At 39.6% G+C, this 27,343-nt stretch overlaps 1 protein-coding gene across 4 annotated transcripts in view; it reads right to left on the reverse strand.

The window, feature by feature from the left end:
* The window catches only part of NOL4 (nucleolar protein 4), a 190,314-nt gene that overhangs the window by 127,125 nt on the left and 35,846 nt on the right, over positions 1-27,343 (reverse strand). For all 4 annotated transcript variants that reach the window (XM_032124476.1, XM_032124471.1, XM_032124492.1 and 1 more), the window contains exons 3-5: positions 17,359-17,470; positions 16,736-16,848; positions 12,024-12,156 (exon numbers count right to left, since the gene is read on the reverse strand). In XM_032124476.1, the coding sequence (XP_031980367.1) occupies positions 12,024-12,156; positions 16,736-16,848; positions 17,359-17,470 (358 nt within the window). The remainder of the gene's footprint in view (positions 1-12,023; positions 12,157-16,735; positions 16,849-17,358; positions 17,471-27,343) is intronic.

Below are 27,343 nucleotides of genomic sequence, written 5' to 3' on the forward strand. Positions count from 1 at the left end.
CAGGCACAGCATGGCCAGCTGGACAAGGGAAGGGATTGTCCTGCTCTGCTCTGCACTGGGACAGCCTCATGTAGAATATTGTGTGCAGTTTTGGGCACCACAATATTAAAAAGACATTAAATCATTAAAGCACATTCAAAGGAGGTCCACGAGGATGGTGAAGGGCCTTGAGGGGAAGCCATATGAGGAGTGGGTGAGGTCACTTGGTCTGTTCAGCCTGGAGGAGACTGAGCGGAGACCTTGTGAGGGAAAGCAGAGGGGCAGGTACTGATCTCTTCACTCTTGTGACCAGTGATAGGACCCAAGGGATGGCATGAAGGTGAGTTGGAGGGATTTAGTTTGCATATCAGGAAAAAGATTCTTCAACTCAGAGGGTGTTTGGGCACTGGAAGAGGCTCCCCAGGGAAATGGTCACAGCACCAAGCCTGACAGAGAAGCATTTGGACAATGCTCTCAGGCACATGGTGTGACTCTTGAGGCATCTTGTGCAGGGCCAGGAGTTGGACCCAATGATCCTGATGGGTCCCTTCCAACTCAGCTCAGTCTATGATTCTATGATTCTATGAACTAGACTACACAAAACCAGGCATTACACTGGAAGGGGTTTTAAGAAACAGAAAGGACAAATAGGCTACCACTACCCATCCAAGTAAATTATCTGGGCAGTAGAAGCTCTTCTCAAAAAACCCCGTTCTTCTGCATGGCCATGATAGCATCAGAGCTGCCTGTAAAAGGCTAGAAGTGTACACAATTTCCTAGGTGGTGAAAAATTGTTTCTCAGAAAAATGATAGTTTTACCATGTCCACCCTTTCCTTTAAAAAGCAGCAGTTAAGAAAGCTTCTACTGAAATCAACATTTTACAACGCCAACTGAGACAATTAAGTTCAAGGATCACCATGGAACACTCCTTCTTAAATTATTGTGAAAAACTTGGCCAGGCTGCTGTTTCACTCTTTGAAATCTTCGAAATCTACCTGTGCCACTTGGCTTTTAGTACTGTCACCACAGTTCCTCAACTCCTAGAGCAAGCAATCATTTTAGGCCCCATTTTTTCCAGGGGGTGAATAGAAGCCCACTGCTGAATAGCTGATTCAGAGAAAAGAAAAATATTTGTCCCTGCTAAGAGGCTTTACAACATCCATGCCTTTAATTAAAGTAGGGCATATTTGCAGAAGATATAATAATATGTACAACTGCAAGTCTGTGACTGCAGTCTTACAGGAGTAACCAGGGATTATAGCCTGTTGCAGGAATCTAAGAGGAACAGTTCCTAGAGAGCACATGTAACTAGTAGAGAACAGCAGAAATGTAGCAGAAAGAAGAAATGAAGATACAGGAACAGACAGAGCTTGGCTAACTTGAGGAATTAAAGCTTATCATCACTGCATAAATTGCACTGATGTTTTAATTAAAGATACAGTAGCAGTTTCAGTGCCCACATTAACTACTTCAGGATTCATTCAGCTACAGAGAATCTATTACGTAAACCTTGTCTCCACTGGAGTTCACAGAAATTCTCATGATTGATTTCAGTAAGATTTGCATTGCATCCATGTATTTTGGAGATGGATAAAATGTCTAAAAACCAAGTCACTAAAAGTCAAAGTTCTTTCAAACCTTTGATACAAATACAGTCCTTGAACAGTTACCTCAGAGGGATATCTTTTAAAAGTTACTGATTGTTTTTAAACAGACAGAAATCCTAGAAGATGGATGTATGTATGTATGCAGACCTGTAAACGATTCAAAGACTAAGAATTATAGCTTCTTTATACACTGCAAGGAGTCCTTTTTAAAATTGATTTGAAAGCATTAGTTGCTTCCATTTACTTTCTAGCTCTCTAGACCACCCTGCTGCTCTCACTGTTTGTACCACTTCCTTTTGCAGAGGACTTATTTCTTCCATTCCAAGTAATTTACATTAAGAGTTCCCACATCACGTAGCTCTGTCTTGCTATTGTCTCTTTGACAGGTTGCAGCATCAGCTCCCTTCAGAAAATCATCCACAAGACACTTAAATAGTGTGACATAACAAACTCACTGTATGTCTTTGCCAATTAAGTCATTAAAATTTTATTATACTTCATTTTTTGGTTCTTCTTGGAACAGTAACTTTGTGTAACTGAAATGTCATCTCTCTATTTTGTTTTTACAGAGGAAAAAAAAAACCTATTCCCAGTTTGTATCTCCTAATTTCTTTTCCTATCCAATTAATAATAGCAATTATCACTTCTAAGATTAGTTTGTTGATACCATGGTTTTATTATAGTTTCTCATAGCAAAAAATCAAATTTTCTAATCAATTATTGCCCCAAAGTATCTATTACTATTGCCTTATTTAAAAGCTGCTAGTGAATCACATTCTTTTTTTCTGGTTTATGATCTTATTTAAATCTCCTTGCCAAGGTGTATGCTTATGTGAAATTCAAATTTCAGAGTACAAAAAGCTAAGCATAGAGGTTTGAACTCCACCTTCCAGTCAGAAGGAATTACTAATTTTACAGAAGTTTAACAGTCTATAGTAGGGATCTTGGATGGTTATTAACAAGGATTCTTTATTATTAACAAGCCTTCTGCTTAGGGAACTCTACCCAGTAAAGCACACAGGATATCAGAACAGCTAGAAGTTCAGTAGAAGCATCACTACTCCTCCAGAGATGCATTAAACTGACTCCTCGATTTACATCATGAAAAAGGCAGCTTGTAAAAGCATTGAAGTTAAATTGAAGTACTGAGGAAAGATTTTCAACACAAAGATGCAACTATCCCCATAAGCAGGAACTTCAGTAGAGTCTGATCTCAAGGCAATCTTTCTGCTGGAAAGCCACATTCTAGCTGCAAGGCTGGCATCCTGACGGGTTGTTATCTGATGGAAGTGGAGAAAAGCTTCTTGGAGCTAACTTAAGGCATCAATTTCTCTTCAGTTCTGTGCACCTAAGTCTCAAAGTTGTATGTTACATAAATTTAGCTTTTATCTTAATTTATTCTATTAGTAATGCCAGCACTTACAGCTGAGGTTCTGAATTGGTTTCTCAGCATCACACATAGTAGAGCCAACAAAGGCTCCTCCACATCTTTTGCCAGAGTGGGTCTGAGTAGCTACTGAAGTCTGTCAGTCTGTCTGTCAGTCTGGAAGGCTGCTCCTGCAGTGGTCAGAACTGGTCAGTGTCCATCTGGCATGCAGCAATGGAGAGACTGCCTGAGCCTCACACATCTCCCAGCAGGCTGTTAACCAGTCACCAAGTGCTAAATAAACTTGTAAAATGAGTCAGGCTGTATTCTAATCTGTGTTGATGCGAAATTTAATTGTTCTTGTATCTTTCTCTCTCCAGTCAGCCTGCAAACCAGCTCCTCTGTGTTTCTCACAATAACCAGGCTATCAGTGTTCATGAATACTTGGAGGACACCACTGGAGTTCAACCTATCCTGAAACTTTCAGGATGATTGCATCATTTTTTCCATCCTGTTATTAAGAAGTGCCAGAGATGGCACATCCCTCTGCTTCAGGATAACAAATACAGTGATTATCTGGCAACATTAAACCAATTATTTGAAAACACCTCTTCACAAATCTCAGGAAAATATATATAACCCCTTCCTTTGTGTTTTAATATTACAAAAGACTATACCACTGAAAAAGTACTCATCTTTTCTTGTAATCAAACTATTTGCATTTGGTTAAAAAAATTACTACTAATTTTAAACATTCAGCATTACAAATATTTTATCAAACAAGAAATGCTTCAAAGAAATTTCCATTAAAAATATCTTTTGCAAGACAGCCCAATGTCTCCAGGGCATTTCCTGCTCAGAAAAAAAATAAATTAACAGCTTCCTTAATTAAAATATAACACAGTGAAGAATCAATGGCTAAATATAATTTTCTTTAAAGGACATCCTTTTAAATTCCTTTTCCTGAAAAAAATGCTTTATTATATTATTCTATAGTATATGTAATAGGAAAAAAAAAGGGGAGTCAATGCCTAGCATGCATTTTAACAGCAACTATTAAAAAAACCTTCCACCTGTACTATAAGGAAGTAGACAAATTAAATCAAACAATCTGTGCACATAGCCTCTGCTAAAGTCAATTGGTACATTTGACAGGATAAAATGGATAAAGTGCCTTTACTGGAAAGCAAAACTTAATCTCTGTAGCAGAATGCCCCTCCTTTTTTTTTTTAATGTTAAAGAGAAATAGGAGAGAACAGCCTGAGATACGCTAAGGGAAGAAAACAAAGAATATCGACCAAAACCAAGCAACACTTTCAGAAATCCAGCTAAGCTTAGTTACAAGGACTTGCACACTGAGATCAAAAGCAGACTCCCTTCAGTACCTGCATAAGGAAGAGACAGCTTGGTTGGTCAGTATGATTGCCAAAGTGAAATACATATTGTTACAGGACCTGTACACTACTAATACAACTGTTCTGAAGATGCAAAAGGACACAGGTCTGCAGCTAGCCCTTTACACAGGGGTAGGCTTCACTTACCACTAGATTGCTGATGTAAAAATGAGTGGCTGTGAATAGAGTGAATGGTCTTGCAAGCATTTTACTTGTGAAAAGATAATTCTAATTTCTCAGCTATTATTGGCTGCAAGTATTCCCTGATGTAATTATGGAGTAATAGCTGAGAACCTGATTGTAACCAACAGTTAGTAGTTTGTTGCTAACAAGGCAAACATGACAAACAATTTTGAGGTAATTATTGTCATTACAAGCCACACTCAATTGTTCAAGGCAAGCGTAATAGAAAGTGACAGTTGTGCAGCTGGGAGAGTGGTGCAGGAAACGAGATTATTCTCTGGTTGCAACAGACCACTCAGACTCTAGCAGAGAGTCTGCTCAATGCATAATTCATGTTTAATAATATTTTAGTCTCTAAAGAAAATTACAGTATAAGATAAGAAACAAACAGATATCAGAAAAAGAACACAAGTTATTATAAGGTGGAATAAGACACACAGAAGTAACATGGAGCAGGGGGGAGATATTCAGTATAGCAAAATCACAAGATGCTTGCAAGTAACAAATGTAAATACAGTAACTCTCCATATTAAAAGAGTCAGTTATAAAAGCAATCCATTTGCTATGCTTCAGTGAGATGGGTGCTCATGTCCAAATCCCAGGTTGTGACCACTGTGTGATTAGGTAGGTCCAGGAGGAAGGACGGAGAGCTCTCCACTGAGAAACACTGATGATTAATTCTGAACAAATTTGAATTGTGTGTGGAGTCAAAGGAAGATTTTCCTCTCTCGTACAATAGAAGCGCCTCATGTATCAGCTCAGTATTCTGATGACAATGCACACAGCAGCTGCCTCGTCAGCAGCCAGTCCATTAAAATACTTGATTTGCTGAAAACTCCACCCAGCTCTCCTTAACAATGTTAAGGGCTGAAAGTTTCTGATGCAGCTGCAGCAGCACTTCAAGCTCTCGCCCAGGCTCAGTAGAATTCATTGTCAGTGACACCGTAGCACTGCTTAAATGTCATTACAGCGTCACTCATAGTGCCTTTTGGACCAATAAGGTATCATTTCTAAAGAAGCCATTAAAACACCACTGAAACTAGATTTCAAAAACTCTCTGACTTTCTGGTCATGTTTCACCATTTTCCTCCCTTTCTTAAATCACAGAATCATAGAACGTTTTGGCTGGAAGGGACCTTAAAGATCATCTAGTTGCACCCCCCTGGCATAGGCAGGGACACCTTCCACTACAATGCGTTGGTTTATGCAAAAAAAAAAATCCATCAAACCAAACCTGATGCGCTAAATCGCTCCAGGTGTAGCTCCACTGAAGCAAAATAGCGTCACATGCCAGTTTCTCAGGTATGCTTTGCCTCTGCTTAGGTGAGGATGATACTGATTTTCTCACACAGAGCAACATGTTATAGCTAACTCCCTCTCTAAAGAAACCTCTGTGATTTTGACGTCTGTGGCACACTTCAGTGCAGCCCATAGACTTACTCAGGAACATATATGTGTGACTGCAATGTCTTTTGCTTTATCAAGTAAGAAAGCTGGTGCTTGCAAAAGGTGGCAGATCAGCAACTGCAGAGACAGGAGACCTTTGCTTCTGTATGTCACATCTGTACTCCTTTTCGACTGCCATGAGACAGGCAGGTATCTTAGATTTTCACTTTCAGAAAAATAGTATTTATTGTTGCACTCTTAGTCATAGGAAGTGAGATTATTGCCCAAAATGTTGCAAATTTCAGTGGCTTGAACAAGACTGGAAGATCTGAATATATCATAAAATTCTCAGAGTGCCTGGTCCTAGCTCAAATGTAATTTTAAATGGTCTGCCATTTCACCTAAGAAAAAAAAATAGTAATGATTTTTCTATCCTCATTATAAGCTAACATTCTTAATCAGCCCAAACCCTCACTATTAAGCAAAAATTACCCTTTTCTTCAGCGTAAAATGCTTATTAACTTTGCATGTCCAATGTCTTGTATAAAGTAAAAGCATTATAAACAACTCTAACAGCGTTATAGATTTGTTAATATGGATCTACAAATTGCAAATAAAACCAGTCAAGTCACAAAAAGTCCCTAAAATGAAAATGCTTTCTAAAAGTATATGAGGTTGCATCTAGGAAAACTGGCAGATTGCTTTTTATTTTATTTTTAATATTTTTACTAAGGCTTTGTGACTCCATGTGGTAATTTCAGTCTATCCCATATACCACAGAAACATCAGGCGCTTTGTTTTGAAGACTAAGGAAGTAAAGGTATTTAGTGAGAGACATCTAAACTCTGCAAACAGTTTGGCAAACCTTTAGTGGGCCTTTACTGAAGTCAAGTGGACTTAGACCTCATACAAGGGCATTTGTAAAACCTTTCAGTGCTTGAACAGAAATTAAAAGCACAATACATCTTGATGTAAACTGATTTTATAAATTAAAGTAAAATAACATTTCCACTGAAAATTCTTAATTACCAGCAAAAAGGTTGCCATGGACTTAATGCTGGGAATCATCTGCTCTCATGTTGGCTTTGCTACCATTCACTTTACTCAAGATCAAGAGCAGGGCCAGTCCATAGTCAACAGCAGAGACAATTTACTCCATTATACTCTTTCACCAATCTGTCTTCACTTTGGCCTGCAGTTGGTGCTTGGACTCATATATCTTGAACTTAAATTGCTTTGAGAAGAAAGAAAAGTCAATGTTTTAAGACAGGGAGTCCAGGTTTCAGTGGAATAAAGACAAAAGCAGAAAGAAGTACAGTAGTACAACCAAGTTCAGAATGAGAAGGTGGATTAAACTCTTGGCTTGGACTTAGCTCAGAGAGAAAAATCAACAGCAAGTCTGCACTCTTGCATAGACAGTCAGTTTTGACAACTTAATTAGCTAATGTTACTTATTTCAGGTGAAGCCGTTGTGTAGAGATTATAGCTTTGATGCAGAAAACAGGTATTTAGATGACTGACTCCAATACTTGCATCTGTCACAAACACCAGATGAGTGAAAGGAATAGCTAATGTTAACACCCAGGTTTCCTACATCTATATTGTGTAAAATGTGGCAATTTGAACATGCCAAGGAAAGAGAACTGGAACCATCCAAGTGATTACAAACTACTTGAAGACATAATCCTCCATTGCATTACAGTATTATTGATCAATTTTCTATAAATTGGAAAAAATACAACCAGGAAAAGCTTATTAATCTCTACATCTAAATTGATAGCACAACCCCCATTAAAGGTTGACTTCTGATGTATTTTGTCATAGCTATCTCCTATAAGCTCCTACAAATCTCCACACAGTGCCTGTGAGAGGCAGTTGTATATAAATATGTATAAACACGTAGCAGTTATTTTCCAAAATCTAGATTGAAGAGAACACGGTCCCTCCACCCAAATCCAGACTAATCACTGATATGTTTCTGTATACCTCAGTAGAGTGAGAAATACTGAAAATAAATCAATCCTGCATCTTTCATTGAGTTACAGTCAAATAGTCTCATCCCTGACTTTTACTAGATAGCTCACATAGTAAAAAAACAAACAAACAAGAAAAAATTCAGTGCCAAATTCATACTTAATTCTCCTCACTTCTAGGGTTGTACATGTTCTTAATTTCCTCTAATCAGAGCATCCCCTTACATACCTCATGTGTTGGTAACTAATGAACTACCACAGTGAAGAGAGAAACACACCCACCTGTTCTGCACAGGGCTCCAGCTAACAGGCAAGGGCAACGAAAGTCCCATTTTCACTCAGGGTAGAAGCTGTTGCTGCTCCTTTGAAGACCTATCTAGAGGTCAGTTTTCACTACAAAAATCTTTTTTTTTTTAACAGGTTGAACCACTAACTTAAAAAACAAAAAAGCTCCTTTATTTCCAACTCAGTTCACAAACCTTGCCTGCTGTCTGTGGTCTGACACAGGCAAAAGGGTTTGATCCAGCAACATCAGAGTCCCGAGAGCATTATTAAGAGAAAGGAGAATTAAAGACAGCTCTCAAGTGGGAGCTTGGCCTGAAGAAGGGTTGTACACCGGGCTCACTCCAAAGAACCAGCTTAGGACACAGAACTGTGTCATGTCTAGGGAAGCAAAAAAATAGGAACAAGCAAGAGGCAAGCAAAAGAGAAAGGAACATATCTGCAGCTTGCAGCTCTGTTATCCAGCTGGCTGCTAGAGAAAACACCTCGGAGGCACTGGTAAGCAGAGAACCACACCCCATTCCCAACTGGGGAATGGACCAATTGCAAATTAGGGCTGCTTTCGTTTTCTAACTCCGAAGGGAAGACCCGCAGCCCTTTTCCAACTCCTACCCCATCATTGCAACAGCCCTGCAGGTGCTCAGGATGCTATTTTCAGCCATTCACCAGCAGGTGTGACTCAAGACCCTGTTATTTAAAGGCATACTAAGGCTAATTTAAGTGGGAATTGTCTTTAGTAGTACGGCAGCCATGTACTATCTGCCAACCCTCCACGCTTTTCATTACCTCCTTAATTCCCAGTACCCTTTCCACCTAATAAGCTTAATACAAGTATCACGAAGCCTCAGCCCACTTGCAGAGCCCAGGACTTTTGTGCAGTACCAGCACCCATTTACTCTGAGCAAATATGCACCTTCTGTCTCTGCGCCCTTCCTCAGCATTTTTCTCACCTACTATGGCATTTCTGGGTGACGAAGTCTATTGCTTTCAACTGATACTGTGAGTTTCTCTCATACTTGCCTTTATCCTATTTAGGTTCAAGCAGCCTAACCATGAGAAACAGGACACAGTATTGGGCTGGAAGACATCGAGAAACCTCAGGTCAAATTTTCTAGTATGAGCATTACAGAGCGTAATGGACTCCCAAAGACAAATGCCTGTCTAAATAGGATGCAAGTATAGCCCCAAGGGATGAAGTTATGAAAGCATCTTATTTATTTTACATAGACAGTGTCAGCATTCTGATGCTCTGATAAACTGAAGTGGAAGAGCAGCCTCCATCTATCCCTCAGTAGCATGGCCCAGCTCACTATTATATTCCTCTAGGGTACACAGACAGTTTATATTCTCATACCAAACCAATTGAAATCCATAACAAAAAAAAACCAGGGGATGTCCCAAAATATTCACATCCTACCTCACATGGAAAACCAGGGAAGTAAAGTGATTAAACACATCACCTTTAGGTACACTGGAGCTGTCCTTAACCCACCCCAGGCAGCATTTTTCCTAATGATTCCCATTAGCAAATTATCCTCCCAAAGAGGGCATGCTTTGGGCAGCAGAAGACCTGTGCTATCCCATTCCACCCCAGACACCAGTTCCAACTGCATGTGCACAGGCAACCTTATGCAACAGGAAGTTTTCACCTGCCAGGATGCAGCAAACACACTTCAGATGAGGCAAATGCCAAGCGTCTTTATCTATAGGCTGAATGTGGTGGCTGACATAAACTTTCATAGACATACAGAATTGAGGAAAGGGAGCAAGAATTGCTTTAGACACACAGATTCAGGCTTTGGTGATGATTTTGGTGTGCATGTGCTATAATTACGGATTAAATTTGTAAAATTTTACAATGCAGCCTGTGACTGCAAAAGGGATTGTACTGCTAAGTTCCTTAAGTTCCCTTTTATTTGCCCTCCTTCCTGTTCCAACTTCCGTTCCTCTACCTCTCATATTCTTTATTTTCTTCCAATCTTTTTTTTCCCTGCCCTCTCCTATCATTCTTCTTTCCCCCCACACTTCTCTCATGTCTTTCTGCTCCTCCTTCAGCCTCTTCTCCCTCATCTGAAACAGCAGTATTGCTATAACTAGCCACACTTAGGTTTGCTACCTGACAGCAGCCAGCAAAGGAAAACCATGAAGCAGGAAGAGAGCTGCTATTTCAAATCTCTCTATCAGCAGATGCTTTAGCCAGAAGATGCAGCAAAAAATAGGATTGCCTTAGGAAGGTGAGCAAGTACCATCTGGGAGGAAGGGAAGGAAAGCGTAGAGATTTAAAACTGTACTGTAAGATCACACACCTGAAGTTCAAAGAGCACAGTGGATTTATTTCCCATACATTTGAAATAGAAAGTGACAGATTTGCAGCACTTTATCATTCATACTTAGGTTCTAATATGATTAGATGTGGCACATGAATCTGGTTGCAGCAGGTGTAAAGATATGTATGACAGGCATTTCTTCACAGGTTACTGTACTGAGCTATAATTTTTATTTCAGACATATGCATGCATACAATTATTATTAAGAAACTATATACGTGAAACTTCTACAGCATAGGATTGCACTGAAAGCCAGATACATTAAAAAATGGCACCTTCCTAAGTATCCCTGAAACCTCCAAGTTAGCAGTATTACTATAATATATTATCCCTGGGAAAAGTCAAACTTCAACAGGAAAGTGAACTAAATTTTCATACATCATGTGCATCAGAACTGCTGCTTTAGCAAACATATGTAGACAGAAATTAAGTTAAAAGTTGAAAAAAATCTGTGATAGCTTGAGGACACTCAGACAAAAGGCAGTTGTGTTTAGAATCTGACCTAGCAAATTATCACAGACATCGTACTCCTTTATTTGTCTGGAGAGCAACTCAGCTGAAGATCCAACCCATCACCAGATCCTATCAGCCACTATGCACCACACCCATTCTCACCTAAATATTTTACCAGCTAGCAAATTACCATGATGCATGAAGTGCAAAGCATCCAGGTTAGCCATCAAATCAAATATTTAGTGTTCAAGAGAAACATAAGAAGCACTTCTGATTTGGCACACATGATCAGAAAATTCCCAAGTAGCAAGTAAGGAATTCCAATGTGTTGTCTCTAATAGCAATAGAATAGACCTGCACTTTGGGTGTTGTGCATTCATGTGCCACTCATGAGCCACTGTCACAGTCTGTAGTAGACAGGCTATTTGTGAGCTCCATAATCCAGAAGAAAGTTCATTCCAAACCAGGCTCATTTAACTTGCTATATAACAAGGGCTGAAACTTCATTTATGCACCTGCAATGCAAAGTAGAACTTTCATCTCTGACCAAAAAGTAGCTTTGTGCTGTAAACGAGAAACAATTAACATTCAAATGGACAATGCTGCTCGCTGTTTTCTCATCTTTTGCCTCTATTTCCCCAAAGGAATTTGTTGTTTTCATCCTTTCTTCTGAATATGACATCCCAGTTCCTATCTCTCAAATAACCAGCTTCTGTGACACTCCCTCCTTGTAAAAACAACTTTCTCAGCTTTCTGGGTTGCCTCAGAAAGGTTTGAGTTTCATTTCCTTTATGCCTGTGCATGGTCATACTACAGATATATATATAGAAACAGTAAGATAATACTACTTAACATACAGTGGTCTAAGCACTCATCTGTTGCCTAAGCAACAAATAAATTAACATGCAAAAAAACTCCAAACTTCTTCTTCTTCATGCTGAGATATAGGGAACAAGTATTTCAAATTACCTAATGAAACACACTATGAAGAAAAGCAAATTCTAAATGAAAGCACAGAATGGGAAAAAAGACAAGGCAATGCCACATTTTCTGTACAAAATGAGAGCCTTACCATCCTGCTGGCCCTGGAGGTTCTGAGGACTTTGCATTCTCTCCTCCAGATTTGAGCTGAGGTCGGAGTTCACAGCTGACATTCTAGTTGAGTCACTCATATCAAACTCATCACTTTCTATAGAACTTTCATCCTGCAAATAGAAAGAGACATGTCAGAAGACATGGTAAACTGTTCACATTATATGTGCAGTTCATCCTCTTCCCATTTGTTCCACTTGCATCTGGCGTGGAGTGTAATCATACTAAATATTTGTGTATTCAAGAAAACAAGCAGAGCACATCAAGGAGAGGAAGGAAAATACAGCATTTATGTGGTATGATAATCTGACAAATATAATTTGTTCAGCTATGAGGATACTACATAGAAGCTCCATAGTCTTTTCCAGAAAAGGATTGGTAACTAGAGACCCCACACCAAGTCCTTGTTATTCAAATTTGGCTGAGGAGACCTCCCTATATTCCCTGCCTGAATCCTTTACCTTTCCCACATGGAAGTCAGTAACCCTGTGAATGACCACTGTCCTGGTTTGGACTGGGATAGTTAATTTTCTACTTAGTAGCTGGTACAGTGCTGTGTTTGGATTTAGTATGAGAATAATGTTAATAACACACTGATGTTTTGGTTGTTGCTAAGCAGTGCTTACTCTAAATCAAGGACTTTTCAGGTTCCCATGCTCTGCCAGCAAGCAGGTGCACAAGAAGCCAGGAGGGAGCACTGCCAGGACAGCTGACCTGAACTGGCCAAAGGGATATTTGGAGCTCCACACCATGGAGCATCATTCCCACTGTATAAATTGGGAGGAGTTGGCCAGAGGGGGCCAGTTGCTGCTGGGAGACAGGCTTTCAGTGGGTGGTGAGGAATCTTATCTGGCATCATACATGTTTCTTGGGTTTTATTCCTCCTTCTCTCTCTCATTTCATTACGATTAGTAGTAGCAGTAGTAGTATATTTTACTTTGTTTAAATTATTAAACTGTTCTTATCTCAACCCCTGGGTTTTCACATTTTTCTGATTTTCTCCCCCATCCCACCAGAGCAGGGAGAGGAGTGAGCAAGCCACTACATGGTACTTAGTTGCTGGCTGGGGTTAAACCACAAAAACTCACAGGAATATATTTCCAAACGGCAGCTTGACCTAGTGAGAATGCACGATCAAATTTCCTTGGCATGATGTCACACTTACACTATGTTTAAAGAAGCATCTATGAAAATTAGAAAGCTTATAAAAGTTCTGAGCACGGTCATGACAGTCAGTGGCAAATAAAAGTAATATAATCACAGAAGTATCACTGTAAATTTATTCTACATTACACGTCTTTAATATGATTTATCCATCAAGTCCAATTAAAGAGCATTTAATGAGGGATGATAAAAAGGGAAAAAAGTAAAAATCCTAATCATTATCCTGATTTGTAAAAGTTAAACAGTTTTGGACCTAGTCCAGAAAATATTCAGATGCATGTTTGACTTCAGTTTCTTCTGTCCCACTGAAGTTCACACATCCACTCATGGATCAGAAATTAAGTATCCACAAGTCTTGCTCTGTAAATGGCTGAGGCAATGTACAAACCTAAGGCAATATATTTTCAGTGACAACTTTTCTGAGGTGGTTACTCCTGTTAAGAAGAAAAGTGCTTTAAAGAACTTAGGGAAAAATATGGCAAATAATTTTGTATGCCCTGAAGATGTTTGAAATACTTTTCCAAATAATTTTTTGTTACTTTTTTTTATCAAAACAGGATAAGACAGGATTCTGACTATTTTTCTGGGTTGCTCACCAAAAGCGGCCTAGAAAAATAGCAACCTTTAGAATATGATTTACTGTGTACTTGTTGTCAAGTGGATTCTACAGATATAAATATAGCTGCTTGCTTCTTTCTGAGTGCTAGACCCTTAAATGTGTTCCTCCCTTGAGTCTCAGCAATGTTTCCAGTTTGTATGGACATTTCTCTCATTTTCAGAAAGCAAGGTCCCTGCAGTAGTGACTCATGTTAAATTAGGATGAAGTACTGCAAATGCCATTCAGGAGCAAGAGTGGGACAACACACAAAGTGAGGCTGTTCTGTACTGCCACAGCAGGACAATGACACATAAGGAAATAAACATATCTTGTTCTCAGGGATTTGTAAAAAAATAAATGGAAAAGTGAGGGCTTCTCTAACAGGCACCTGTCTGTCTTGCCTTACATAAGGTAGGAGCACCCCAGTTACAGAAGCCACAAACACCCAAACACTGCCCTCACAGATGAACCGTGGTGCCCACCAGCCTCCCGCCCCAGACAGACAGGGCCAGGGCACATGCCAGATGGTTCTGAGGTTTAGGGAAAATGCACTCTGCTTGTTCAAACAGAAAGATAAGAAAACAAACTCCCCCAGACCTTCTGGATTGCTGTGTCTCTGTTAAAATGCAGGGGTATTTCTCATTGGATCCTGCAGGAGCCAGCAAGCAGCAGCTTACCTATTTCAGTTCTGAGGTTAGGCAATTTGATGGGCTCACAGAAAGGGAGCTCTGGCTGACACTTGTATAGTTATAAAACAACACACATAGGCAGCCTCTGTTTGCCTACAGCATTGCAAATACCTCCACCTCACTTCCCAAACTCTGTAAACATCTATCTGAATCTGCATGGACACACGGGCATGGGAGCAAAAACTGAGAACCACTGGCATCTTTAAAGCAGCTGCAGCACAGCTCTAAGTTCCCACATAGTGGGGAGTTCTCCCTTTAGATGAAGCCTGTTTCCCTCTCATCAATGGTCTCAGCTTAAGAATGTCGAATTGAGGATGAGAGAATTAGGAGGCTTTCAATCATTGTGCTAGCTAGCGGTGGGATCCAAGTTTACTCCTGTCACAATTCCACACCCTTCCCCAGAAAGAATACAGATATGATTGATTGAATCTTTCCTACAAACCCAAGGCTGTTTTTTAAGTGCATTAAATAGTTTGAACCAGAAAGCTTGCTATTTTGTACTACAACATTTTCACTGTCATTTTGTTCTAAGGGCAACAAATGTACAGCCCAGGGGGAAAAGAAAACCTTGGCAAAACTCTGCTTTGAGGAAAGACATGACAATTATCTTGAGAACTTTCCTTGTGCCCACTCTGCCCTGGAAAAGTCATTATTACTAAAATATACAAAAAATTATTTTAATAAATCCAGAACTTTCCTTTTGCCCACTCTATGCTAAAAAAGTTATTATTACTAAAACATATAAAAATTACTTTCATAAGTCCACTGCTGCAGGCATTTCATACACAGTAACAACAGAGCTGCAAAACTGAGCTGGACAGGAAAATACCAAGCAATGTTAAGTCCTGCTGCCTCCATATCATTGCCACTGGCTTGTCTAGATGAAAAACTGGTTTAACAAAAATTTCAGTCATCAGACCAGAAAGACTACACCAAAACATTCAGGCTACAGAAGCTCTGAGGCATGTGGTTCTGATCCAGCACGAGTGCTTGACCCTGTTGTGGAAGTAGTAATTCTCAAAGGGAAAAGGTGTAGAAACCAAGGAGTCCTTTAATTGCTAAAGCTACTGCAGAATAAAGCCTCTTCTCTGCTGCTGCTTGAAACCCTGCTTCCAGGTCACTGAAATAATCAGGAGACTCAACAGGAAGAAAAGATGACCAGGCTGTATATATGCATGAAGAACTTTGAGTTTGGGATCTCTCCCTACACCCTCAGCAATTAAAAGAAAAAAAAAAAAAGGCCAAACTGAAACAAGGATCCTGGTATTTGTAGAAGAGTGATGAAATCCCCATTCTAGGGAGTGTTGAATAATTCCTATTAGCCCATATCTATTTATTGGGAAAACAAATCTGGTTGACTCTGCACAAGTCAGAAATCAGTCAGGGTCTTGACATAATCCAGCTGCTAAGGTTGTTTTTGAAGGCTTTCTTTATTAAAAAATATCTTGTAGTTGGATGGAAAGATACAGAATGCAGAACTGATTTTTGGCTGGCACATAGCTGAGCTTCTATTTGGCAGCTTAAACGGTAAATGAAAAAACTTCCAGCAAAAGGAGGTTACTACAAACAATTCGGTATGTGCCTGTCAATTTATGAAGCACTTCTTAAGATCTGGGAAAACTCTAAATAAATCAGAGAAAGCAAACAATCTTTGAGAAGAAATAAATACAATTCAACCCAAATTCTCTATGAAGAAGCTTGATTCTCAGTCTACTTCTCTTCCTTTTCTTCTGCCTTTTTATTCAAAATTTCAAAAGCAACTCCTACTCTTATTTTTAAGCTTTTTGCCTTAAAGATTTCAACTGATGTTGCCAGGACTTTCATCTCTGTCAGTAAATTGTGATGCATCATGGTTGCTAACCTTGAGAACACCATGGCATTCATTTCAGCTTTTGATGGTACTGGTTTCTGGAAGTAGACAATGGAAGTCACTGCTGGGCACAGAACTAAGTCTTGATGTGCTGGCCCCATCCCCCTTTCCACTGGTCCAGTGAAAGAGCACCTTCAGGCAATTCAAAGTACAGCTCACTACCCCCAGTCATAGAAGGGCCATAAGTAATGATATTTTCTCTCAATCTGCTGCTTGAAAACAACCCTGCCTTGGCTTCAGACTGACTGTTTTAGCAACAAAATTATGAAGATGGGATCAACAATCATCTTCAGTTTCCTAGCTACCTCAAAGACAAGTACAAAATAACACAGGAGAACAGAAAACCAAACTTAAAAGTTTTCAGGTTTTACCTCATCTTGCTGTGAGTTTAGTAGCTGCAGCTTCATGTGTTTCATATAAGCCATAGTAATGGGCATGTTGTAATCAATCATACTGGTCACCAAAGTTGGAGGTTTTCCATTATCTGCAAAAAAATAGTTATTATGCATTATATGTTAACTGTGGAGTCTGTGTCAGCCTACTCTGCAGTCGAAGTCAGACTGTTATGTCATTTAGCTCCAACTTCTGCATTTTCAATCGCTTGTAGGCTGTAAAAATGGAAGTCTCCCAAAGAAAAAGGAAAACCAAGTTCAAACCCTGAAAACTGATGAGTTCTTCTTCCCTAAATGACTAGAGCCCATATACCCTATCTATTCCTTATGCTTAAGCTCCCATACAAACATTTCCATAGCAAAATAAATTATTTCCTCCAGATAAAATCATCTTTCTATTGAGGGTGCAGATGGTATTATACTCCACCCTTAAGTGAAAGCAGAAGATTCACTACCTTCCAGCTTAAGTAAATGAGGTGATCTGACTTGCTGAACTGTTACAGTCTACCAAATTTATATGAACTCTCACCTAAGCTAGGAAAATAAAAATGGGTATTAGAAATAAAATTACTTTACATCCCACTATTTGACACTAAAACTACCTTTATGATCCGCTCCATCTGGGTTTAAATGCATTCTTTTCTGGCACTCTGAGCAGCTCATTAGAAATCGTGTCACCGCTTCTCTCGGTAGGAAGGCATAGGTCTCTGAAATCTGAAATTAATAACAAAATATAAGTGTTATTATGTAAGCTGATTGAGCATGATTTAACAGACCTGATCATCACATTTCCAAATAAGGCACATTATCTTTTAATGCCAGGAAGCACAATGAAAGCATGTTCTGCATACTATGTAGGATTTCAAGAAACATCTCTCCAATCTGCCTACTTATCATCTAATGGCTACTAGCAGTTGTTACTGAACAAAATTCCACTTATATCAAAAGTGGGGTTGTCTTCTGCTTGCAATTCATTTCAAATTCCTTTCAGCAAAAAGACTCATACATAACAACTATCCCACTGTGGAATGGTATCAAAAAAATTTGAAGAGAGACCTTTTTTAATAGCCAATGCCAAAAAAAGAAAGCGCTTGTCTTATGTGTTCTATGTCTTTTTGTTGTAAAAATACATAGACAGATACAGGACTTGATGTATTAGCAGCAATGAAGGTTGCCTTACTATTTTAAATTTGTACTTGAATGTTTTGTGAAAATATTCTTCAAAATCTTGTGGTTTTATACTTTGGAGTACCTACATTATTTTTACTAATAGTTAAAGAATTTGTGAACCAGTTGATTTTAAAGACTCTGCAATATCTTGAAACAACAGATTTTAATTGCTTCTTCATTTCAGCAATGCCATTGTTTCTAACCACATACTCACAAGCAGGCACCAGACGGATTTTTTTCTCTTTTGAAAGGGGAGAAGATGAAGCAGTTATTGCTGGTTTTAAAGATTGCATTTCCCCCACCCCAAAGGATGCCTCTGTCTTTATAGACACTTTGCCTTGCTGAAAAGGACCTGGAGGCTGGTGCCAAGCTGAAAATAAGCTAACGGTGTACTCTCTGATCACAGACAAACTACATCTCATACTTTACATGGCCAGCAGATCAAGAAAAATCATTATCCCTCTCTACCCAGTGCTGGTAGGAAAGCAGCTGGAATAATGTGCTCAGGTTTCCTCTCACAGTTCAAAGTTCCCCTCCACACTTTAGGAAGGCTGCTTAGAAGCAGGAGATGTCTGTGAGCCAGGCCATCATAGCAGCTGGAACCTGAAGGAAAGGTTGAGGGAGATAGATTTGTTTCGGGTAGATTGAGGCCAAGAAAGATCTAATTGTAGCCCACCACTCCCTGAAAGGGAGTTTAAAAACTAGAGAAAAACACTTTATAGTGCATACCCAGAGACAACAACAGTGGTGTCTTGGGACATTCAAACCAGACATCAGCAGAAACTGTTACACTCCGGTGCACTGGAGCAGCTTTATTAGATGGCTGGATATTTGATGAAAATATCCAAACTTGGATGTTTTCAAGCCAATAAAAGGCAAACCCATGGCTTTTCTGTGATTCCTTATACACTTTGATGCATATACACTGAACAGTGCAAGTGTTACAATGAATCTCTAGTCTTTCTTTTCCCAACTATGGTGGCTATCTTCCTGTGGAGGTAATCCTTAAAGAAAGACCAAGTCCCAGCAAGAGAGATTATGAGAGTGAGTTGTTAATCTGCATGTACTCCCCCACTGTAAAACCTACAGCAGGATTTGATTTCCTATCAAGCACTATGCTGAGATGCAAGTCCCAGTAGGAAGTGAAGAAGAACGGAGATGTTGTGTATGGAAGTGTGGCTACAGGAAGGACAAAATAACTTTTTTTAACCGGATGTAAATGGGATTACATACTGTCCAAATCACTTCTGCACCTCACAAGGGTGCTAAGAGGAGGAGGAATGGTCAGTTTTAACTCTCTTATACTCTTCCACTTGGCTCATCACCTACTTAACATATGCTGAATCTTACATTTCCTAAAACTCCATGAACCAAATTTATCAGCAGCAGTATTTTTGAAAAGAGGTGGGCTTTAAATTAGTGTTTGTTGATGTGATGTGTCAAATCAATACATAGAAATGATGCATTATAAAGCGGGAATGCAAAATATACCATCATGTTTATAACATTGGGTTTTGTTGTTTTCTTATATAACAGAAATCTTATGGGGGGAGAAGAGAATTAGTATAAAACCAAGTATTGTTCTGTGAGGAAAATTGGCAAAGCTTTTTTCTGGGCCTGAAACAATTTTTCTGAAAATTAAGGCACTAAATAAAGCCACTTTTGAATGGGAGATCCTACCAAAAATATATTTTTAGATTATTTTTTCCCGGTTTTCATACCCACAGAACAGATGCTTATTTACCTTTCTAATCATGAAAACACTGGTTATGCTCATGCTTTATGGAAACTAAAGAAAGAACCTAAAATCAGCTAGAAATTAGCATTGAAAAAATTGGAAAGTGCATATAGGCAGCAACCTCTCTCTTATAACGTTTAACATGTTTAGCACTTCATTGAAATTAATGGAGCTTACCCATGGATTCATTAGTCACCTGCATTTAATAGGAACGCTCCATTTATTCTAATCAAGCATCTCTGTCAAAATTCCAGTTCTGCTCAAACAAGATGAAATCCCTCCATGGACAGAAAGTGAGATAAGGCCCAGGTTTGACAGGTATGCTCCACTGACTATAAGGGAACTGGGTTTTATAACTAAATTTGTCCACAGAGCAGATGCTCGTGTCTCCAACCTCCCACTGCAACACAGTTTTAAGGATGCCCTTCCCTAAATAACTCCAGATTTCACCAACTTCTTCCCCTGTTTATTTAATAATTTGAATCAATCACTGGCATTCCTAGACTTCAGCCTGTATAAATTGGCATAACACAACAGGAATCACATTAAAAGAGATACATAAGGAGCATAACCCACAGCAGTCCTCATTCTTGTTGCCTAAATATACAGAAAAGAAAGCTCTCTCCAACTTTCACTGCCAGAAAGCTTATGAATTGCCTCTCCCCAACCCCACAATTTCACGCCCCCAACAGTACAGACTCTAGTTTGCCATTCATATCTACTTTATAAGATGCAGATAGCCACTTGCTCGCTCCGGCCAAGCTCTGAACCAGCTGTAGCCGAGAAATGCTCAAGCAAATTAGCACAAGGCTGAACACGAAATCCTGTATTTCAGCTCTCAGTAGAGCTTACCAGGTTGTGCACGAGACTGGACTGAGGTAGTTCATGGAGCTGGCTTGCATTTGAGTGTTTCAGAGCACAGTGTGGAGGCCTATGACACCTTCTAAGCAGCTATACAGAAATACCTGAGTGGTCTGATTTCATCAGGAAAAATTATTTCTGTCCTTCCTTCTATCCAAAAGAAAGCAGTAATGACTCAGTCCTTGCTGATGCTGTTTCCTCTCACTGCCTTCAGTGGCCCAGGTCCTAGCCCTCTTCTCAAGGCTATTAGCCAATAAAATATATGGCCAGACCTTCTTTCTCAGTGATGTGTTGTAAAAAAAGAATACTGGTTTATTGTAAATCCACACCAATTTTTTTTTTTTTTAAATGCATACACTTCTATATTTTAAGAAAAAATAAAACCAGAAAAATGAAGTTGGGGATATTGCATTATTTACATACTTTATTATTTACCGACAAATCAGACTGGCATCTTTTTGGTATGACTTACAGGAAACTTCTCATGCACATGCCCATTCCAATCAAAGATCAGTGAGTGCTGATTTACCATATTGATAAAATTACTTGGATTGACTTAAAAAAAAATTTAAAATATACTTTTCTCAAATATGAAGCTCTAGAAGTATCCTTATGGGATTCCTTACTCTTACTAGTGTTTTTACTGCACATTAGTATATCTTCTGCTGCTTGTAGAGATATGTTTTCTCATAACTGGATGTATTCTGTATCATGGAGAAATCAGAAAATAAGCAGATTCTAGCAGGTTTGTGTTTAGATATTGTGTATTCGGTACAGCTCTTACAGCTAAATGCTTTTTTACATTGTGAAGATACATGAAGAAGAAACAGAACATCCAGAGCATTAAGTAAAAACTGCAAAAATTATACAGGGTTCTTTTTAGCCTCAGAAATTATAGGATAAAAAGTAAACATTTCCTAACAATACAGTCCATGCACATCTACATATATGTGGTTTTAACTCTGAATTGAGAGGAAAATGAGTTGACTTCAGTGCTTTCAGTCAAAACTTTCCTTCACCATTCACAAAGTGTTTGACATATTTTGACATATATGACTGCATCCAAAACATCGCCCAGCAGTGAAGGCTTGTCTAGGCTTGTTTATTGGATCCCATGAAGAGCACAACTAGCACAGGCAAGTAATCCACTACCTGAGCATGTAATCTGATTTACCCTGGAGCTAAGCAATGAATGTCCTAATTGTCTGTGAGAAGTCTATTGCATTTCTACTACAGGCAGAGCAAACAAGCAAAGTTTCCTTTATGCTCTCCCATACTCAGATGATTTAAGTGCAGGATGTTGTGATGGTGTAGCTTTCAGAGATAAATTTTTGCTTGGAAAATTAACAAGTCCTAAACTGAAAGGCAGATTTTAGGACACATATGGCAGAGTAGGAAAGACAAGTGTTAGGAGAGGGAGTGAAATTTTGCAAGTGAACCTATTAACCTCTAAAGAATTAATATGGAGGATGTATGTGTAGTCTGGAAGATACAATGTGTCAGAATAGAGATTTCGTGTGTGTGTTTGTATTTTTTTAATTAAGGAGGGTAAAGGGGAAAAAGATGATCAAAAGAAGACTCCAGGAGGAGGGAAAGAGAGAGAAAGACAGGGACAGAGTGAAGATGGTAATCTGTCCTGGGCCCACAGCCATCAAACCAGGTGGCAGAAATGGGCTTCTTGATGACAGGAGGGTGAGCCAGCCAAGGGAAGCCCTCTCCTTTCCTCAGCAAGAGGTCACAATAGAAGGCTGACATAGGAAATCAGATATATCACTGCTGGGAGTTTTATCAAGAGCTCGCTACCCCGCTACGCTGTGGGAAATGCTGTTCCCTCATGTGCTAAACTTGCGCTTCACAGCTCCCTTCCCCTGTCTCCCCATATAGCAGAAGCTGCTTTCTGTGAGGGAAGCGATGGGAAACACCTGCTAGTGGGACAATTGCCAGGACACTCAACAGTCACCCTTTGCAAAGAAGCAGGAACAAGCCCATAGAGTAAAAGTGCACGGAGCTTGGCTGTTTTGCCATGCACACAAGAATGGTATGGATGCAAGAATTTAAGCATGCTAAGGCCCTGCACAAAGCTCAAGTTCTTCCACTTCCCCAAGGACAAGGTCTGCCCTGTACAGAAACCAGCCAAGCCCCAAACCTACTTTAGCCCTGTTTGATCAGAAAGGAGATGATGTTACTTCACAGTACAACCTGTCAAAAAATTATTCCCTGAGGAGAGTACACTCAGTGTGATGCTCACAGGGGACTCACAAGCATGCTCTTGTTTTGGGAGGGAAAAAGAGTAACCCCTTGATTCTCAATCTCAGAAAGGCTTTTCTTATGCTGACAGGAGAAAAAGAAGCTACTCAAAAGCTTGATCCAGAATCAAGAAACATTTATCACTGAAACAGCTGGATGAGGCACAAGACCCCAGATATTGCCCCACATCCAAAAGACTCCTGTTATGCCTCAGATGTTATACATTTATGTACTCCTGATGAGAGTCTTGTCTCAAGCCACTTTCCCTTGACACATTAGTATCTCCCCCATCTTTTGCAAGCCTGCTTCTTCCAGCTCATCAGCTCAGTGGCTCTTTTTCCTTCATGGGTTCAGAGTCTTATTAACCAACCCATTTCACCTGCTCAGACATGACAACCCCCACTAACAATTCAAGTTCACTGCTGTAGTGTTTCAAGGTTTTTCAGAGAGACTAGCAGGCTCAACAGACAGATACTAGATCATCTTTCATAGGTAAAAATTTCAAGTAGAATATGTACATAGAATTAAAGTTGCTTAAGGTAGCTATGAGACACACGGTTCTGAGCTAGATGATGCACTTAGTTATGGGAAAATGTGCTCAGATATAACATAGAAAGGTGAGGCACCTACTCAATTGTTTGAATGAATTAAAATCTAATATCTTTTTTAAGGATATTAAAACAAAGTAAGGAATATAAATCTATTCTGAAATATAGGGCTTAATCACTTAATCTAGCCTAACAGTACCTATAGCTGGGCATGAGAGGTAACACAGATGTTTTAGATCTTCAGTCTCATCACAGACCATTTGCGTTTCTTGAAAAATATAATAAGGCTATCTTTTTTCCTGGTTTGCACTGAATCACAGAGTTGTCCTGACAGCTTGAGCCTGTTGCATTATGCTGCTACTGTAGCCACAACTTTTCCCCGTTACTCCCACCTCTGATATACCCCTCAGCACTTGTATTTAAGTTGTAGACACAGATGAATAGTTTAAATCAAGAAATGTAGCTCTACAAAGGCACAGAAAGCCTGCCACACACTTGTTGCATGCCTTTCCCAAATACACCAGATGGATTCTTTTCCTGAACACTTCTCTCCCATGCATCCCCATGCCCAGTTTGATGCCACAGTTCTCCTTTCAGAGTGGGATGCCTATACAAAAATAACTCCCTGGGAACACAGAGTGAAAAGTACTACCCCAAAGCAAAGCAGCTCCCCTCAGACACTGAGCTGTGGCAGCAACTGCTAGCAGAGATACTCCTGTGCGATCCCAGTACTTTCTCCTGACCACATTGCCTGCATCAGCATTTCACTCCACCTCCTGTGAGGCCCAGCAGAGGACCCAGGGGAAGGCAGGACAAGCACGGACCCCTTTGGGCACCGCTGCTTTCCTTTGCCCTGAGGAATATGCTCTTTTCACCTTCCGTATCTTCCTGGTCACCTGTGCCCCTGCTGAGCAACCACCTCAGCCAGGCCTTGTGCCACATATCCTGCCTTTGTGAGGGAATTATCTCCCAGATCAAGACCTCCAATGTCTTCCCTGCTTGTAAACTTCCCTGGGAACTGGGAAAACAGCTGAGATTAAAAGCATCGCATGAATTATTGCTTCAGTCTGGCACACTTTGGATAGGATTTAAAATTCTTGGTTTCATTTTACATATATGAGCCACGTCTGGGTGATTTGCTGGTGTAGATCTACCTAAAGTTATGCTGGCAAGGAACGCAGCACATCAATCTTACCTTGTATACAAGTCAGGCACCCGAAATGAGCACAAAATCTGCCAGTTAAATAGGACACTTCTCCTGTTTTGCATGTTTTCAGTGTTACTCTCCCACACCATATACACAGAGTTTATACAATTCTCTTCTGATCTTTTTGTGTGAAGAGGAGAAGAGAATGGGTCCTTATTCTAAACTTAAATATTGAAGGACAGATGCTTTCCTAGTTTACATACAGGGTTTGTGCCAAAAATCCTAAAGTTTGGTATATTGCTGCCCCAATTAAAATGGGAAGACTCTTCCAGTACTCTGCTCTTTAAGAGGTTTCAAGTACCACATCCTATTTATCTTCTTGTACAGCATCGCTGTAGGAAGTCCCACACAAATCAATCAGTTGTAAAAATATCATGCATTTCCACACAGTTAACATAAACAAGGCAGTGCAGATTCCCTGAGTTTGTCAAGTGTTCAGAACACACTTTCAGAGAGACATTCTAAAGTATTTTAGCACTCCAGCACCCAGGGTGACTTTATCAAAAATTAAAAAGACTCTAGTTATACCAAATTTGTTACTCTATGTACATGCAGACAGTAGTTAATTAAGTCACCTTTGACAATTTCACTACCCTTCCAATCATGCTTGAGGGGCGTTCAAAACTTTGAGTGGAGCAGGTTCACTATTGAAAACGAGACTCACAGATCTTTAAGTAAATTAATTACTTAAAAACAATATGTTGCAATTCCCAAGGGCTGTGCCATTAATTTTTCAGAAATACTTAGGTACTGAAAATCCATGACAGTATTTATGAACTTCAGAAGTTCAGAAATTTTGTACCGAATTGTGGTGTTTTCTCCCCATAATTTCTGTGTTAAAAGGTTTTGGTTACCCAGTGAGAGACAGAAGCAATGTGACCAACTCACGCCAGGGGTTGTGAATTACAAGTATCAATTGTAGCATGCTGTTTGTGAACCATCTCTCCTATAAAAGTTCTTCACTCAAACCATTTGGCTAATACTTATGCATGATAAATACATGCAGAGATCTCAGGGATGATTCACTTCTGACATGTGAATAAAGAAACAAGACTAAATTAATCTTGTTCCAGATTCACTTAATGAAATTAAACCCTGCCAAAGTACTCCAGTTTGATTTATAAAGCTTTTAGAGTATAATGTTTTGGGAGACAGTTACCCGAGATACTAACTTTTTCCTCCTTAAAGTGCCACAGGGGAGGTAGGTACTGCGTGGCTTCCTGGAACAGACTGACGCTACAGCTCTTAATTTTACTAAAGGCATTTTCATGGACAGGTCCAGTAAAGGAGCATGTGTTTACCCGGATGGTCTGGTAGAGTTTGATGCCTGTTTACTCAAGCTAATTCTTACGTCAGAATAGAGAGCAAGAATTGAAATTAGTTTCTTCTGGAGTCTTTTGTCCATTTTTTTAATCTATGGAAGTCCTTCAAAATTATATATGTGAATCCTGTCACTGGGAAATATGACTCAATGCCCTTGATAAATGAATATACAATGAAATTGATGCACAAATATTGCAGACTGATAATGACAAAAACTTACATTTGGGCATCCTTAACAATGCAACAGGCTCATGTCTCAATTGCAATAAAAGTTGACAATAGATGAAACTACTGCGTAGGCTACTGAATCTGCACAAATAGTTCTTCTCACCAAAGATACACTAGTCTTTCATGCTATTCACAAATTTCTTATCTGACCTGTAATCATGGGATTCTTATGGTAGTAAATATTATACTTGGCACGTATTTGTGGGATGATGACTTGAAGTATTGTATTTATAGTTGGCAGCATTCCTTATAGCTGTATATTATTCTAAGATGTTTGTGACCTATACCTTTGAATAGATTGCTGAAGTAAAACAAAATAGAAAGGTCAATGGAAAATACCACTTTTCTAATGCTTTTCGAAAGAGAAGACAAAGTATAAAAATGGCTGAGGTGCCAGATAAAAATTAATTTAAGGAGTTTGCATTTGTTCACCCTGAAATAACACTCTAAGCCTTACAAAAGCACACCCACATGAAAGATGTCTTCATATGTCTGTCTTAAGGTCAATACCTCTGGGAACAAATTAGAAGAAATTTTGCCAAGAGCTTATCCCACAACAAACCATCTGAAATAGCCTATAAATAAAATATCTCTGAAGGGATTCACAGATACAGAGAAAAGACTGTTATATGGGTAAAAAAAAACAGTAATGGAAAAACAGCTATTTCTCACAGCCAAAATAGAATCAGAAACTTGGAGTTTCCCCATATTTTGGTGACCTCTGATGAAAAACAGCTCAAATAACTGCAGGTTGTTTTTAAGAGGAAGAGCTGTGTTGAGGGTGGTAGGTCACCTCAGGGCGCTGTCCACAGCTCCCTGCCAGCCTCATCCCACTGGGACCAGAGGGAGAGGTGCCTTGGATGCCCTGCACTCTGGCCAGGGGTGTGTGATGGGCCCTGGCTGGACACCCCCGCTCTGCCACGCCAGGGGGGCCCCTGGAGCTTCAGCAACTGGAAACAGTTGGGCAGATGGGTCAGGATCCACCTCTGAGTGTGCCTGGCCCTATCACAGCCCTACACATGGAAAGTTGGTCACCCAAATCCAGGTAAGACCATACATTCTAAGCACCTTGGGAAAGTGCAGCAAATGTTTCATTAGTTCTCCACAAGAAAATTAAGTGTTGTATTTGTGTCACTAATCACAAAAGCTATTTGCAGCTATTTTAAGACTGTACTGATACAACCAAAATTTTAGAAATAATATTTTCTCCCTACTCAGCCAGTTTATGCAGGTATGAGAGGTGCCCCCTTAACACTTTCCTTACT

Source organism: Corvus moneduloides, chromosome 1 (genome assembly GCF_009650955.1).
Source record: "Corvus moneduloides isolate bCorMon1 chromosome 1, bCorMon1.pri, whole genome shotgun sequence".
NCBI classification, from domain to species: domain Eukaryota; kingdom Metazoa; phylum Chordata; class Aves; order Passeriformes; family Corvidae; genus Corvus; species Corvus moneduloides.